Source organism: Furipterus horrens, unplaced genomic scaffold (assembly GCF_987537825.1).
Source record: "Furipterus horrens unplaced genomic scaffold, mFurHor1.1.pri manual_scaffold_7, whole genome shotgun sequence".
Taxonomy (NCBI): Eukaryota; Metazoa; Chordata; class Mammalia; order Chiroptera; family Furipteridae; genus Furipterus; species Furipterus horrens.
In genome coordinates this window covers 46,068,118-46,086,112 of record NW_028327177.1, presented here as the reverse complement: position 1 = coordinate 46,086,112, position 17,995 = coordinate 46,068,118, and the positions used below count along the sequence as shown (strand labels likewise).

Here is a 17,995-nt window from a genome sequence, read left to right as displayed (position 1 = left end):
GTCCCCTCTAGGTCCAGCTCACCCGGGACTCTCCATGCTTCCTGAACTGGTTTGTCTTATTTCCTTCACAAAATTTGGGAAGTTTTCCTCCATACTTTTTTCACATAAGTTTTCAGTTTCTTGCTCTTTCTCTTCTCCTGGCACCCCTGTGATTCGGATGTCAACACGTTTAAAGTTGTCCCAGAGGTTCCCAAGCCTCTCCTCTTTTTTTCAATTCTTGTTTCCTCATTCTGTACGGGTTTACTGGGTTTTTTTTTTTTCCTTATGTTCCAAATCATTGATTTGAACCCTGGTTTTCTTCCCTTCACCATTGGTTTTGTATATATTTTCCTTTGTTTCACTTAGCATAGCCTTCACTTCTTCTCTTATGCGTTTGCCATACTGAAGCATATCTGTCAAGCCTGTGAGCATCTTAATCACCAGTGTTTGGAATTCTGCATCTGTTAGGTTGGCTATCTCCTCATCTTTTAGGTTGGCTATGTCCTCGTCACTTAGTTCCCCCACTGGAACCTTGATCCATTCCCTCTTTTGGACCATACTTCTCTGTCTCCTCATCTTGACAGGCTCCTGTGTTTGTTTGCCTCTGTGTCTTAGTTAGTGTCGCTCCTGTTATGTTGTAAGGGGTGGAGCCTTAGGGATTAATTGGTACAGGGCAACCTATTTCACCATATTGTAGCACTGTGTCAGGTGGAAGGGTCTGAGAGGGAGCAATGCCACTTGCTCGGCACTCGCCCCTTTTCCAGGCACTTCTCCCACTTCTGTATGGGACTGGCACCTCTCTAGCTGTTGCCCTGGATGTTGTTCCCAGAGTGGATAGGTCTGCAGACATTCTAGGACCATGGGGGCCCTTTAAACAAGCAGACTGTGCAGAGAGACCGGCAGTTTCTGCCTCCGCCCCAACCCCCACTGGTTTGCACAGTCAGAAGCAGTGAGGCTTGATTTTCTGCAGTACTGGGACTGTGAGCTGTGCGGTCTGGTGTGGAGCTGGGAACGCTCCCCAGGTGTCCCTCCTGACTTTTTAAGACATGTAACTGTGCTTACCGCCGGTCTGCCACTGCTGCCACCACCACAGCGTGTCCTCTCCGCCCGGCCTCCACCTCTCCTACCTCTCTGGATGAGTATTTCTTCTTTATATCTTTGTTTGTTGGACTTCCATGCAGCTTGATTTTCTGGAACTTCTGGTTGTGTCTAGGTTTGAGGTAGTTTTATTCCTTCTTAGTTGTGGAGGGAGACACAGTGTGTCTGTCTATGCCTCCATCTTAGCCGGAAGTCCCCCTCAAATTTTATCTTAGGGCTGAGATAAATCCAGCCATTGAAATAGTGTAAATTAAAGAAAGTTACAACACATTTAAATAAAGGTTAGAATTGTGTAATTTTTATTATCTAATTTTAGCTAAAAGCTTTCATGGCAATAAAACTTTTGTATCACAAATTATTTTTATCTTATTTTTCAGGATCCTGGATGTTCGAGACTTCATTGTACAGTCCCGACCTGAATTTGCAACTCTTGACTTTATTCTTGTGACTTCGTTTCCAAACAAAGAGCTAACAGATGAAAGCCTGACACTGCAAGAAGCTGATATTCTTAACACTGTGATACTCCAGCAACTAAAATAATACTGCTTCTATTCATGGAGTAACATGGAAGAGAGATAATGTGCCATATTAATAAGAAAAACTTACTTATAAAATTACCAAATTATTTTTGTTATTTATACAGGTACTTTTTGGTTTTATTCTTCTTCTATCCTCCAGCCTTACTATAGATGAATGTGGACTAGGAATAGATCTTGAGATAAATGTGTTTGAGTTTTTAGTTGTCAAGCTGGCTTAATGTTCATAGCTTTTAAAAATCCAGTCAGACCAATTTGTTACGTGCTCAGTGTTAATGAAACAACATTTGTTAGCAGAGAAAATGAACAAAAGTCCATTTTGATAAACTTGGTAAAATTTGCACTGAGGTCTCTTGATGCTTCATTGATCAAGAGTCATTTAGGAATCTTCTGATCAAAAATTTTGAAATTTTTTCTGTAATACATACTAAAGAGTATCTGTATTCTGATTTTGAAATGCTTTGATCATACAACAGTTATTTCTCCTATTAAGATATTCATCCTTTTTACTTACTGATTTGGCTATATTAGTGTATAAAAAAATAGTTTGGACTAGTATTTTGCAGAACTATGAACATCATAAACTGGAAACAGACATAAAGGTCAGCAATCTTGAGATGTGGTAAACACTTCAAAATAGAGAAATTACAGTCCCTTTCAGAGCATTCCTGATCACATTCATTTATTCGTTCAAAACATTTCTCTAGGGTAGAGAGCCCTAAGCCCCGTTAGGGACCCGACCACACAGCAAGAGGTGAGCGGCGAGTATGAGAGTGAAGCTTCGGCTGAATAACCGCCTGAGCTTCACCTTCTGTCTCCTCCTCCCACACAATGTCTTCCCAGAAACCAGTCCCTGGTGCCAAAGAAGATTGGGGACCGCTGTTCTAGGGGACCCATTATAGATATTAAACAGTGTTCTAAGTGCCAAAACCAGAATGTATTATACTCCAGAACAAAACAAGTGTAGAAATACAGGACTGTCAATTCTGTCAGGCCGCCTGAATGTAAAGGATGAACAGCAGAAGCCAGGTATTTCTGAATGAGGCACGCTACATCAGGAATGATAGGAAAGCTTTTTTTTCTTCCCAGATACTACTTCGTCTTAGGTCACCACTCCTGATTAGTTTTCTATTGCTGCTATAACAAATTACTACAAACTCAGTGGCTTGTAACAGCAAAGATTCATTATCTTCTAATTCTATAGGTTAAACTAGTTTCTCTGGTCTGAACTAGGTGCTGACAGGACTGCATTCCTTTCTGGAGACTGTGGGAGAAGCAGTTCATGGCCTTTTCAGCTTCTAGAGGCCACTTGCATTCTTTGGCCTGTGGCCCTCTGTTCCCATCTTCAAAGCCAGCAACATTGTATCTTTCTGACTTTTCTCTGTCATTACATTTTTGTCTGTGCCAACAGCCAGGAAAGATTCTCTGCTTTCAAGGACTCATGTTATTAGACTGGATCCACAAGGTAATCCAGGATTATTTTCCTGTCATATAATGACATCTGCAAAACTCACAGGTTTGGAGATTAGAACAGGAGAATTTAAGGGGTGGGGGGTGGGTGCAGGGGGGACTCTATTAACCAGTTTACTCCTGCCTTAAAAATTCATATCTATCCCCAAAAGTCATACTATCCAGAGGTGCTCAAAAGTCTCAGACTATTACAGCATTAACTTCAAATGCAATATCTTATCTGAGTCTCACTCACTGAAAAATCCCAAATCTCATTTAAATAATCTAAATCAGGTATGAGTGAGGATCTATATGATTCCTGAAATACAGTTCCTCTCCATCTGATCCTAGAACCAGTTATTTTCCCCAAAATATGAAGGTAGGACAGGCATAGTGTTACAGAACCCCAGTCTATGCTGTTCTGGAACAGCTGTAGGGTCTGTTTGCCCACTGCCAAGAAGCATGACTCCTAATACAGAAGTTTGTTGGAAGAGGAAAGGGGTTTATTTAAAAGTTTTACAGATTCAAAATAACAGTGGATTTCTAATGTTATGTCCCACTCCCTTTAAAATACCCCCAAATACTTAGTATTGCCTCCCCCTGCCAAACCAGGCCAGTTTCAGAATACACCAGTCAGAGATACTGTCTTTCAGAGAAGCAGAAGTCCACAGCTCAGTATTCATGCTCACAGTTCAGCATTTCAGGCATCTCTGACTAATCCATTCTTGGTTAGGCAGGTCCCTATAATTCTAGCCTCAGAAGCCGTGCTGCCAGGCAGGTTTCCCAGTGGGTCTACTCTTTCTTCAGACCTTGTGGCAGACTCCCCAAACCACATGGTTTCTTCCTTACACATCCGACGTCCTAGCCAACTCCCACCTACCCCCTTTCAGCTCTTATGGCCTCTCCATCCTCATGGCTCTCCCTAATTTTAAATGCTGACCCAGAGCACCACACATCATTGTTATGAGAAGTATCTTAAGCCTATCATTGGCCCTTATACATGAGGACATCATAGCTTCACTTCAGGAAAAGCTCAGCTATCACCTTGTTATTGTTATGCGAGGTATCTTAAGCCTATAGTCCACCTTTTTGCCTTGGGCTGCAGCGCAGCTGTTATCTAGCTGTGAGCTTGCCATAGATATGCAGAGTACCTTAAAAGCTGTACTATCTCCTTTCCCCATTCCCCAAACCATGAGCTGTGGTGAGTTTGGGGTCCTCTCCCCAGCTCTGATACAATAGCATTACAGTTACTGATTCAAAAACTCAGAAAACGGAATGAAAAAAGGCACCAGTGCCATGCAGCTTAGAAATTTAGTTAGGCGTGCTCCATGGGGTCTCCTAGCCTGGAAAGAGTTCTGTAGCTGACAGCAAGCACCATCCTCCAGGCTTGTGACTTCCTCTCAGAGGCCTCAACCTTTTCATGAAAGGTAGCACATGTTTGCAGCTGAGTAATTTTGTCAGCTTGTTTCTTGTCTGGAATTCTGGGAGGTCTGATCATCTTTCATTTCATGTACTCTATACCTTTTAGTTTAAGAGGGCAATGTCTGCTGATATAACGTTATCAAAAAACTTGTGGATCTTCTGTGTATGTTACAGGATTCACTATAGACTAGAGGTTCTCCACATATGTTTTTTATTTTTTATTTTTTTCTAAAATGAATAGCCTGTCTCTGATTTTTTCTGAGATGGGTGAGAGAATCTATAGGTACACTCCCAATCTCTTCAAAGAGCCTTTTGTGTGACTAAATACTCAGGTGCTTTTTTCTCTCTCACGAGAGATATTAGCAAAAGTTGTACAGCTACCCTCTTATCTCTTTCCCTAGAGCAGGCTTTCCTGAATCTCTTTAATTTTAATATATTTTGCCATCTGGGTAGGCTAAGAATTTTAAAGTCATCAAGTCCTGTTTTTCTTATATTTAACAGTTTTTCCCTCAATTTCCCCTCACTTTTTACTATAATCTGCAAGAAGGAAGCAGGCCTCACTTTCCCCGCTTTGCTTAGAAATCTCTTTGGCTAAGTATATTCAGTTTGTCATTTATAATTTCTGCTTTCCACTTAACGACAGGACACAATTCAGCTAAGCTTTTTGCCGTCATCTAACTATAATCTCTCTTCCTTTAGTTTCCAACTGCGTGTTCCTCATTTCCCTCTGAGCCCTCGCTGGCAGCACCTTTAATGTCCTCATTTCTCCTAACAGTCCATTCACAACAACTTAGATACCACTCAGCTCCTTTGAGCCTTCACTAACAGTGTTAAGGCAATCGTGGCTATTTCTGTCATGCTCCTAAAATGTCTCCCAGTTTCAAAGCCACTACTGTAATTTTAGGTCTTTGTTGTAGCAGCACCCCACTTCCAGGTACCTAGAAAAGATTTTTGCCTACTCTGCCAGTTGACTTGAAGGTGCCAATGAGAGATTTGGAATTCGCCTCTCTCAGGTGGCTCTGGCTATTTTAAGGCAGTGAATTTACCTGTATTTGGGGTCTTAATACTGGGAATGCTGCCAGAAAGTCCACAGGTAGAAGTGTTGATCCCACCACCAAAAATAAAACTTTTTCTGAGTGTCATAGAGTAAGAAGATTATTCCTAAGTCTTCTCCTCAGAATAGGACACCCTGTATCTTTCCACTCACTGAAGACAACTTGGTGAGTAAATAAATAATAGTTCAAAAAATCAATCTCGGTTCAAAAAGATGACCAAGGATACACTACATTTTCTCAGGAGCAAAATCATCTTCCTAAGGAAATGATCTATTGAAACAAATGAGCATTGTAAATAAAAGGGCATTGCCCCACTTTGGATTAACAAAATAGGGTGGAGGGAGCCAAATTCTATTCTTACAGTTTATTTTTATCAATTATGTTCACATATAAAAACATCTGCCATTTTTGTATATAATAGTCTTCCAAAATACAGGGATTTACATTAGGAGAAAGAATGAAACATCCAGAAGGTATGAAAAAGACTTTTACATGAACTGCATAGTATTTTGCTCATTTGGAGTTATTTTCCTGATTTCTTTTTACTTCTGTAGTCATGGTAACTTTTAAAATCTAATTTCAAAAAAGAATTTGTCACAATGATCACTTAGGCAACCACGTGTGAAGTCAGTTGTTTTGCATGATGTATATAATCAGAAACTTCAAGTGTCTGCTTACCAATAATCTTTTCACAGAAACTCATTGAAAATCCTTTTCAAAATTTCCTTGAGTTTCAGTTTTATTTGAGTGACTTTATAATAGAGTGTTTTAAGCATGAGTAACATTTCCTGTGGTGCATATTTTTGATGGGCAGAGAAGAAACTGAGTTAATAGCAATGTAACCTCAATTTCCCATTACCGTTTATTTTTATTCCACCAAAATAAAGGTGTAAATTTTTCTCAACTTTTTACCACAGTGGATTTCTGAAAATCTTGTCACAACATATATTGTTGATAAAGTGCATCATCTTGCCCCCTTGAGTTTTTGTCCCTGATCAATGATGCAAAAAATTCAGTAGAGTAAATTTGAGGATCTGATTGGCCAGCATCTCATCTAGCAGGCAGAGAGGAACTCCAAAGGGCACAGAAAGGGGAAGGTTTTTAAAGGCAAGGAAGTCAAAACAAAAAAGATGATATCAGGTCCAGGTAACATACCTATGGGGGACAGCAGGAGGCTATGTGGCAGATTACTTCATCTTCCTGTGAACAAAAAGATCTGTGTAATAAACCTGGCAAGCTCAGGAAGTCACACGGCAGGCCTGACAAGTTCAGTGACCAAAAATAACCACACAGTGCTCTAATCACAAATTCCAAACTGGGCAGGTCATAGCCGATAGTTAACTGCCCAGACCTATTTCTTAGCAAAGGTCAATTTTTAAGTGAGCCCTTCCCATCTGCTCATGAGTCTACAATACCATATCTTAGAGACATCAAAGTAATTTCCTTTTCCATACCCCTCAGGGCTTACCCTCCCACCAGAGCATGAGACCACACAGCCACTCATTGTTGTCTTGTTCCCCCAATACCATCTGTGCTGTAAATGTTCATTATTAACCATCCTGTACCCACCCATGTAGAAATATGTTTCTCCATTTTGCTTATCTAGTCCTAGAGATTTCCCTGCTTTGCTTTCTCCTGCCTCATTAATGTGCCGCCAATGAACTTCGTGTACCTTCCTTAATGTTTTCTTCTTTGATTTTAAATGCATAAAAGAGATTGCAGAACTCTAATACTCTGGAGTATTTTCTCAGTATGTTGATATCTTGCTTCCAGGCATGTCCTCAAAATTTGGCTTGAATAAACTGTCAGTTTTTTCTATAGGTTTGGATGTTCTGTAATCCATATTCCTTTGAGGGATGGAAAGGCCTATGTGGCAGATTATTGAGGATGACCAGAAAATTTCACACTGACCAGTTCCTATTGCATTCCTGGGCAAAGTGTAACTGCAGTTAGCTTAGGTATTAAGTCGCTTTGCTTAGAATAAGTGACTCCATTTGGGGCTTGTCATTTCTTTTTAACAGTGGCACAGGCTTCTTTTAATGTTAACAGATTTTATCATTGTTATCTGAGAATCAGGAATGGTAAAAAGTATAACTTTTAGTTTTCTATAAGAAATTTTGTTGATTAAAAAGTTACAATATTCAGAACATCAGTGGGCTTAGAAGTGAAAGCATGAACATGGTTGAGTTCAAGGGGAGCCATGCTTTCAGCAGCATGGAATTTTACACTGGGCTTGGGCTTCCGAGCATAGTAGGTGGTAGGATGAAGTAACAGCTTGTAGAAAGAAGCATTCATCCTTTCTACAAATCAATGTCAGGTTTAACATTTCCCGAGGTGAGGTGGTCATTTTTATTAATGTGGTAAAACTATATACAAATAAATGTTTTATATATGAATGATATAAAATACAGGGTGATAACATCAAGGCCTTGCCATCTTTTTCCCATTGAAAACCTATTTTAATATTTATGGTGTAAGTAAATGTTACTGTTTGAAATATTGTATACATAAGTGTTCTAGGGCAACTCAAACTAATCTGACTTTATATTCTTTAAGTATTGTGTGATTTATTTCCAATAAGGGGTATGTATCTTAGAGATAACTACTTGCGTTTAACATTTACCGAAGGATTACAGAGAGCAGAATCCTTCATTTGGCAGCAGCCTGTTGATTATGGTCAGTGTCACAGCTTGTCCTTCTGACCTCAGCTGAAATGTGATTTCTTCAGAGAAGCCTTTCCTGATGCTTAACCTAAAATCATTCCTTGTCTCTCTCAATTACATTACTCTGTTTACTGTATAGCATTAGCAATACCTGATATTTTCTTGATCTACTTGACTATTTTTCTTTTTTGAAATTATTTTGATTATGCGATTACAGTTGTCCTGATTTTTCACCTTTTGCCCCCCTCCACCCACCACCTCCCACTCCCTCAAGCAATCCCCACACCATTTTTCATGTCCATGGGTCATGCATACAGGTTATTTGTCTACTCCATTTCCTATACTGTACTTTACACCCCCATGGCTATTCTGTAACTACCTATTCTTACTTCTTAATCCCCTCACTTCTTCACCCATTCCCCCAACCCCCCTCCCATCTGGCAACCATCAAAATGCTCTCTGTATCCATGATTCTGTCTCTGTTCTTATTTGCTTAGTTTGTTTTTTAGGCTCAATTGTTGAAAGATGGGTATTTTTGCTATTTTATTATTCATAGGTTTGATCTTTTTCTTAAATAAGTACCTTTAACATTCCATATAATAATTGTTGATGATGAACTCCTTTAGTCTTTTCCTGTCTGGGAAGCTCACTATCTGCCCTTTGATTCTAAATCATAGCTTTGCTAGGTAGAGCAATCTTGGCTGATTTTCATGACTTTGATTATATCTTGTCAGTTTGTTCTAGCCTGCAAAGTTTTTTTGAGGAAACAGCTAACAGCCTTATGGGAACTCACCTGTAGGTAACTAAATTATTTTTTCTTGCTGCTTTTAAGATTCTATCCTTATCTTTAACCTTTGGCATATTAATTATGATATGTTTTGGGGTGTGCCTCTTTGTATCCATCTTTGTTGGGACTCTCTGTGCTTCCTGAACTTATATGTCTATTTCCTTCACCAAATTAGGGAAGTTTCCTTTCGTTATTTTTTCAGATAGATTTCCAATTTCTTGCTCTATCCCTTCTCCTTCTGGCACCTCTATGATGTGAATGTTGGACCTCTTGAAGTTGTCCCAGAGGCTGCTTATACTAGGTATCTTCATTTTGGATATGTGGGAGTGGGTATTTTTTCTTCTTCTTGTTCTGATTGGTTGTTTTTTGCTTCCTTATGTTCCATAGCATTGATTTGATTTTTGGCTTCATCCACTCTACTGTTGTTTCCCTGTAAGTTGTTTTTCATTTCAATTAGTGTATCCTTTGTTTCTGACTGGATCTTTTTTATGCTATTGAGGTCCTCACTAAGTTCTTTGACATCCTTATAACCAGTGTTTTGAGCTCTGCTCCTGATAGATTGCTTATCTCCATTTTGTTTAGCTCTTTTTCTGGAGTTTTGATCTGTCCTTTCATTTTGGCCATGTTCCTTTGTCTCATCATTTTGGCAGCCTCCCTGTGTTTGTTTCTATGTATTAGGTAGAGCTCCTTTGACTCCATGTCTTGGTAGTGTTACCTAATGTAGTAGGTGTCCTATAGGGTCCAAATTAGGTACTCAAGGTGCACCCTTTGTGTGGGCTAAGTACACCCTCCTTTTGTAGTTGAGGTTTGGTTGCTATTGGCAGATCAATGGGAGGGATTTACCCAGGCCAGTCAGCTGCAGCGACTGGCTGTGACCACTTACCACCAACATCTGCCCTCTGTAGAGGATCAACCGCGCAGGGACAGGATGCTGGTGCTCTGACATGGTCTGTAGCTGTCCACTGGGTGTGCTGGTCATGGGGTTTCCTGGGTGGTGCAGGCCAAGGTCAGCCCCCACCAGTGTTTTGCCCAATGCTACCCTGCCTGAACTATAAAGCAATCTGAGATGGCTGCTACTGTTACAGAAACAGGGGTGTCCAAAAACAAACCCCAGAGTTTGCGGCTGGGAGATAGGGAAAAGGAAGCAGATTTCAGGATGCCCTTGCATGCCTGGAACTAGTGACTGGAAACATTGTTGCACAAAGATCCGCTTTACTTCCAAGGCTCAGGAAGATGGGAGGAATCTTGGACTGTGGGATGGTAAGGAAGAAGCCTAGAGAGCCTGCGTAAGGTTCTGTGAATGGTCAGAACTGGTTGCAACAACCACTGCATCAGAGGACGCAGTCAGGGATATATAAGCAGCTGCAGACATTTTAGCTAGGTCTCACGCTCTCCCTCACTCTCTCGCTCACTCTCGCTTGCTCTCTCTCTCTCTCGTGCCGCCTCCATGTGGCTTGGTGAAGGGGCATTCTCCATGCGGATTAAAGAAGCTGAGTTCTCCATGCACTTTTGAGAGAGCTCTCCAGGCCACTTTAAGAGGCTCTCACCATGCGGTTTTGAGAAAAAGAGGAGATCCATGTGGTTTGCAGGACAAAGGCAGTTTACAAGGAGGCTGAGAATCCAGGCGGTTCTGCATTGAGAGCTGGAGGACACCACAGCACCGAAAGGACCTCCCCAATCAGAACTGAGTGATTGGCAGCTACTGGTAAAGCTGAACTGTGCCTAGGAAGTAGGGAAATGGTGTTTCTGACTTTTCTAAGGCTGGCCTGGTTTGGTAGGGGGAGGCAGAACTATGTGTTTGTGGGTATTTTAAAGAACATAAGATTCAGCAGCAGAAATCCACAAATAATCTAAATCTATTTAGCCGTTAAATAAACAGTTTTTTTTCTTTTCACTAAACTCTAGTACTAAGAGTTGTAAATCTGGCAGCGGGCAATCGGGCCCCTAACTAAAGGCCTGTGGGTTTGTGAGAAACGCTCACAATAAAAACTGGGACACAGGACTTGAGCAGTAAAATGAGGCCTTTATTCACAAGTCTGCAGAGCCGGGCGCACCCTCACAGCCAGGAGAATGTGCGCGCCAAGTAGACAAAGGAAATTGGTTTTATAGTCGTAGCTTCCCCACCCTGAAATTGCCACCCTAAAGTGATTATCTTCTCCACCCTAAAATTGCCACCCTAAAGTGATTATCTTCCTTGCCCTAAAGTGAGAGCGATTAGCTTCCCCACCCTTACGCAATTAGCTCCTCCTCCCCTCTCCTACATCCCCGTTTCCCCATTACTGGTTGCTCCGGAGTTACAATCTAACACGGTTATCTAATTGCCCCTTCTGTGGTTTGTAGATATGCCAGTGCTGTCAACTCCCTTCTCAGGGATCCTCTAATTACATTTGCCCTTTGTTACTAATGACTTTTTACTGGTTTGGGAGTCACTATGTCCTTGTTTCTAACAGGTTCTGTCTCAATCGGAGCAGCCCAGAGGTTCTGTTACACTACTAGTGCTGTGTTTAGAGATTCCCAGGTGAAGCCAAGTTGTGAATCAAGGCTGGCTGCTGCCAGTGCCAGGCCTGGGGCTCACTGAGGCCAGCTGTTGCTTCTTTGAGAGGATTTAGGAAGTTGTGAAGCAAGAGCCAAGACCAGCCATTCATATGGAAAAGCAGCTTGGTTGGACCCATAAGTTGGGTGGGGCTGAATCTCTGGGGATCTCCAAGGTGTGTCAAACAGTGTTAGCCAAGTTGATAGAGTCTCAGATAAGGCACCAGCTTACTGGTTTAGTGGCTCTGTGGGGGAGGGGTTTAGGGAAGGGACAATGGCTTGTGCTTGCCTTGATGCCAGACACTTCAGTTTCTCCCTGTATGTCACTGGTGCCTTTCAAGTTGCTACCCCAGTGCTGGAGTTCAGAGGGAATGAGTCTGAGTAGGTGAGTCCGTGTGTGGGTTTTTAAAGAGGAACTGCTTGAGGTTGCAGCATTTTCTTCCACTGAACCCATCCCTCCTGGTTTTTGCAGCCAGAAGTTGTGGGGACTTATCTTCCTGGCATTGGCACCCTGGGCTGGGGAGCTGCGTATGGGACTGGGACTCCTTGCTCCCAAGATATCCCTCCCAAAAATTTATCCACCACATGTGGGTGTGGGACCAGCCCATTCCACATGTGCACCCCTCCTAACGGTCTGGATGGGTGTGGTTTCTTTAATTCCATAGTTGTCAGACTTCCATTCAGCTCAATTTCTGATGGTTCTGAGTGATGGTTGTGCTATATTTTAGTTGTAATTTTGATGTGGTTATGCCACATGTGCAAGCCATACCTGTCTACACTGCCCTCTCAACTGGAAGTCTGCTTGACTTTTATCCCCATCTCCTAACATGAAGATCATCTTTCCCCATTCCTCCCTCCTATTATATGCCAAAACAATTTAGTAATGCAGTTAAATGTACTTTATTCAAGGGGAAAAAAATATTCATGGATTGGTGAGGGAGGGGGGAAATATTGTGCCTCACAAACAGTGGAGCAAGGGATTTGGGGCCATAGTGAGCTTTATAGAGGCAACCGGTAAACAAGCCATGATTGGCTAGAAGGGCAAGGATTTCTTTATAAAGGCAGTAGATCCTATTTTCTAGGGCAAGATAAGCTAATTAAAACTGAGTTGGAGGATTGTGATTGGTGTAGGTTAGGTTTCTTTGGCAGATGTTTCTGTAAATGCAGCTGACCTAGGTTTAAATTTGTGATGTGGGGTGGCCTCCATTTGGTGAGGCCTGATATATGAATTAACTTTATCACTCAAGATTCTTAGAATGAGTTTGTGAGAGCAGGGGTTTTTCTTATCCACTGCCATATCCTTAGAGCTGAGAACGGTGTCTTCAATGTAGGAATCACTCAGTAAATGGTTAATAAGTAATAAATTAGTGAATTAAGAATGGGACCCTCTGAACATTGGAATATACATATTGATGGCTTAAAAATGGGAGCTGCAGAATAGTGCCCCCAAAGGTGAAAGTTGATTTAATGAAATTTAATCACAATAAATTGGAAGTGTGCTAAAATAGACATATGTAAACACTTCTGTAAACTAAAAAGCCACAGAAAGATGACACTAGATGCTTATATACCACTTTAAAACGATACTAGTTTGAGGAGCTGTTGACTTTGGCTACCCTCTCAAGTTGGCTGAACTTATAAAGAAAATACTCACTAGTCATTAGATATTGTTCTTGTTCTCTAATTAACTCCATTACCCAATCTTCCACGCAAGCAAAGAAGGCAGAAATGACCTGGAGTTACCGATTTCCAAATAACCTTTTAAACAGATAAGCATATCTGCAAACATCTATGAGTTTCAATGTTCTTATTTTTCAGATAGATAATAATGTTATACAATTCTCCTAATTTTGATATTCCTTAATAGCAACCTTTTATATATGTTAAAATATTCAACTACTACTTAATGTGCATAGATCTCTTTTTTAAAATATAAATAACAAATCTTAAGTATATTTGACATAAAAAATGGCACCAAAGCTTATAATTATAAATGATCAGGGGTTCTCTATGTGCAGTCTTGAAATAAGAAATTCCTTTTGATGCAGAACTTTATTCATAGTCTTTGTGATCCATTTGTTTTAGATACAATGAAAATAGCAAAGAGGCTCAATTTAATTCCAAGAACGCCATGGCATATGTTCCTTTGATCTAATCTCCTCAGGTGCACAGGACCACTGATAATTCACAAACTATTTATTTTTTCTTTTTCTAAATTCTTTTTAAGATTTTAAAAATTTAATAGTGAAAATAAAGTTATAAAAGTTGCTTGCATTCCTAGGTTATTTTTTAACTTTATTTTTATTGTTGGCACATATGTCCCCAATTCCCCCCAACCCCCTTTGCCTACCTCCACCCAGCCCCCACATCCCGTCCCTCTGGCCATCAGCACACTATTCGTTGTCTGTGTCTATGAGTTATGCACATGTGTTCTTTGGCTAATCCCTTCATCTTCTTTCATCCAGTCCCCCCTCCACTCTTCCTTCTGACACCTGTCAGTCTGTTCCATGTATCCATGCCCCTGTTTCTATTTCATTCATTAGATTGCACATATAAGAGACATAAGATGGTATTTGTCTTTCTCTGACTGGCTTATTTCATTTAGCATAATAATCTCAAGATTCATTCGTGTGCTACAAAAGATAAGATTTCCTTCCTTTTTATGGCCATGTGGCATTCCACTGTGTAAATGTACCACAACTTTTTTTATCCACATATCTACTCATGGGCACTTGGGCTGTTTTCAGATCTTGGTTATTGTGAATAACACTGCTATGATCATAGGGGTTCAAATAGTCTTTCAAATTAGTGTTTCAGGATTCTTAGGATTTATTCCCAGTGGTGGAATCACTGGGTCATAAGGCGGTTCCATTTTTAGTTTTTTGAGGAAATTCCATACTGTTTTCCACAGTGGCTGCACCAGTCTGCATTCCCACCAGCAGTGCTCCAGGGTTCCCTTTCCTCCACATCCTCAGCAGCACTTGTTGTTTGCTGATTTATTGATGGTAACCATTCTGACAGGTGTGAGGTGATATCTCATTGTGGTTTTAATTTGCATCTCTCTGTTGGCTAGTGATGTTGAGCATTTTTCATGTGTCTATTGGCCATGTGTATGTCCTCCTTGGAGAAGTGTCTAATCGGAGCCTTTGCCCATTTTTTAATGGGATTGTTTGTGTTCCTGGGTTGAGTTGTTTAAGTTCTTTTTGTATTTTGAAAATTAACCACTTATTAGATGTGTCATTGACAAATGTATTCTCTCATACAGTGGGTTGCTTTTTCATTTTGTTTATTGTTTCTTTTGCTATGCAAAAGCTTTTTAGTTTGATATAGTTTTGTTTATTTCTTTTCCTTTGTTACCTTGCCCTAGGAAACATATCAGCAAAAACATTGCTATGAAAGATGTCAGATTTTACTGCCTGTGTTTTCTTCTAGGATTTTTATGGTTTCACAACTTATATTTAAGTCTTTTATCCATTTTGAGTTTATTCTTCTGTATAGTGTAAGTTGGTGATCTAATTTCATTTTCTGTATGTACCAGTTCAGTTTTACTAACACCATTTATTGAAGAGACTGTCTTTACTCCATTGTATGCTCATGCCTTCTTTGCCAAATATTAATTGCCCATAAAGCATCGGTTTATTTTTCGGCTCTCTGCTGTTCCATTTATCTTTATGCCTGATCTTATGCCAGTACCAGGCTGTTTTGGTTACAATGGTCTTGTAGAATAGTTTGATATCAGGTATTGTGACCCCTCCAATATTATACAACAGTCCAGGATGTAAGATGAGAAAACATGCATTTTCACCTGCCAAATAGGTATGTATGGACAGAGAGTCAGATGAGGTAACAATGAATGAAGTAATTCTTTTTCCTATGTCATCATCTGGCAATACATGCTTAAGGCCACAAGCCCTATTAATCTTTACAAAGATCAAGAAGTTGCTGATAGTAAAACAAAATCTCGAGTTACCTTTGACAAGTTAACATGGGGACATCAGTGTGTGGGAATTTGGTTACCTATCATCTCCACCAGAGGGTGTGCGGGCCCTGGCAAAGAATTCACGTCATTTTCTTTCCCTTAGCTGGTTTAATAAAATGAAATAAGAGAATAAAAGTTACTTGTTCAAATAAGAGTAAGGTATTACCCAGAAATCAATTTTATTTAGCATTGTATTTTCTCTCCACCTACAGTATAGATAAGGAATACTTGGCTAAAAATAATTAGCATTTTCAGAAGTTAACAATGTTAAATTCTAAAAATATTGCTATAATGTCAATGTACTCTAGGCCTTAGAGTTTTTTCAGTGTGATATTGACCATGAAACATTGCTCAGTTCTTTATCACTTCAGTGTATGGCCCACTGATGAACATTTCCCCTGGAAGAATTTAAAATGCCCTGCTAGTATCTCAACTCCCTTGATTATGCTTTCTCAATTTTGATGCACTACCACAAAATTACTCCTTTACTCCTTTTCCTTTTTTCTTTCTTTCTTTTTTTTTTGGTTTTAAGGCTAAATTCTGATTACTCAGATGTCAATTCTTGGATCTATTATTTGCAGTCACCACTTCTCACCATAATGAATTCTGCTTTAATCTTTACCTTTCCCTCTTCCAAAATGGTGCATGCAACTTTACAATCTCCAGGTCCACTAATAGAAACATGAGTGACAGGATTATAAAATGAAAATGGAGCAATTGGAATAAAGATTGGATGCCCTAAATTCCTTATCATGTTTCTACCACCAACTCTGCAGGTCCCAATTTTCTCATCTCCAGAACAAGGAGATTAGAACATGGACCTTTAGTTCTTAATTCTGATTCTTTTTTTCATGAAATTAAACACTGACCAACATAACATGCCTGAAGATTTTATGATGGAGTTAAAGATGGACAAATGATACAACTCATGGGAAACCACTGAATAAATTCAGAGAAAATATAACTTTTGTTGTTTATTCTCTTCCTTTTGGGTTGGTTTTGGGGGGCTATTTACTGGTAAAATTTGATAATACTTATTAAAAATATTTTCAGTCTAGTAATATCTGTGGAATAGTTGGTAAAGAATAGCATTAACAAATAGTCAATGAAATTTTTTCGGGCAATACAATTTTCTTAGACACAGGTCTATTCAACAAAATAGGTTGGTACCTTCCTATAATACTATTGTTACTTTTTAAACATTTACTAGATTATTTAATGATGTGAAAAAAATTCATGATGAGAACAAAGTTGCCCTGGCTGGATAGCTCAGTTGATTAGAGCCTAGTCCTGATACACCAAGGCTGTGGGTTCAATCCTCAATGAGGGCACATACACAAATCAACCAACGAATGCATAAATAAGTGGAATAATGAATTAGTGGAGTCTAGTATTTTTGTTTTTTGTTTTTAAATCCTGTTTACCATTTCCAACCCAAATTTTGGTCTTTTATAATTCCTCACTAAAAGTCACCAGGAGTCCTGGAAGAAATGGCTGATGCCAGGTTTGGGAAAGGGAAATACAAGACGAGCACAGGTTATCTTGTGACCATAAGTAAAGGTGGTTTCAAAGACCAGTGGAGTCAGGACAAATGGCCACAAAAGCCAGGTTGAAGTGGTTCCCACTGGTCTAATCTGGCACCATTTCAACATCAAGATGATAGTTAACTGAAATCAAGTCTATAAAAATCCCTCAGTCCTTCATGATTCTCAAAGGAGTCATTAAAACCTTTGTCATCATCTGAGGTAGCCATTAAGCCACTCCTTACTTTGAAAACTGGTAAGTAGAGGGAAGTATGCACTTATGCTGCCTTTCTAGTAAGCCCTGTACTTCTGAGTAACCAATAGTCCTAGCTGAATAGTGAAAGCTGTATTTTACAGAAAAATGCCAGTCAATAAACATACATGATGATAGAAATATAAAACCAACATTTTGCAGTCCCTCCTAAAAGTATTGACTCAGGCAAGGATTATCACTTGGTGTTAAAATAATTAGTGGATTTGTATGTGGTATACCCAAGTAACATAAAAGAAGATGATACACTCTCATCGCAAGGGGGAAATCATAACTGTACAATGAAAGAGGAGCTGTGACACAGGGTACAATGTTCTCCTCCTAATTCACTGCCAAACCTAGCACACCTCACGATGGAGCAGCCAGGTGTCCTGCACCTCCTACTGGCCTGCCTGTGGTGCCTACATGCCACCCACGATGTACTCTCGGCCAAAGCATTTCACATGAATCTATCAAACCTTTAGGTGTAACTTTCACTTTACAGGGAATACATAGAAGAATAAGTTAAGTTTGCCACAGAAAAAGTAATCTGACAAATCCAAAAGGAAAACATTTTACACAACAGATCAGTGTCATAAAAAGAGATTCTTCTAGATTAAAGGAGAGGTAAGGAATGCCACTAGACTAGTATGACTTGGACTAGATCCTGATTTGGAAAGACCAGCTGTAAATGCTATTTTGAAGGCAGCTTGTAAAATACA

The 17,995-nt window shown here is 39.9% G+C and overlaps 1 protein-coding gene across 1 annotated transcript in view; it reads left to right on the top strand.

The window, feature by feature from the left end:
- Window positions 1–1,954, top strand: part of UBXN2B (UBX domain protein 2B) — a 31,235-nt gene extending 29,281 nt beyond the window's left edge. The window contains exon 8 of the mRNA XM_090283663.1: window positions 1,455–1,954. Coding sequence (XP_090139789.1) covers window positions 1,455–1,617 — 163 coding nt within the window. The 3' untranslated portion in view covers window positions 1,618–1,954. The remainder of the gene's footprint in view (window positions 1–1,454) is intronic.
- Window positions 1,955–17,995: the final 16,041 nt, after the last annotated feature.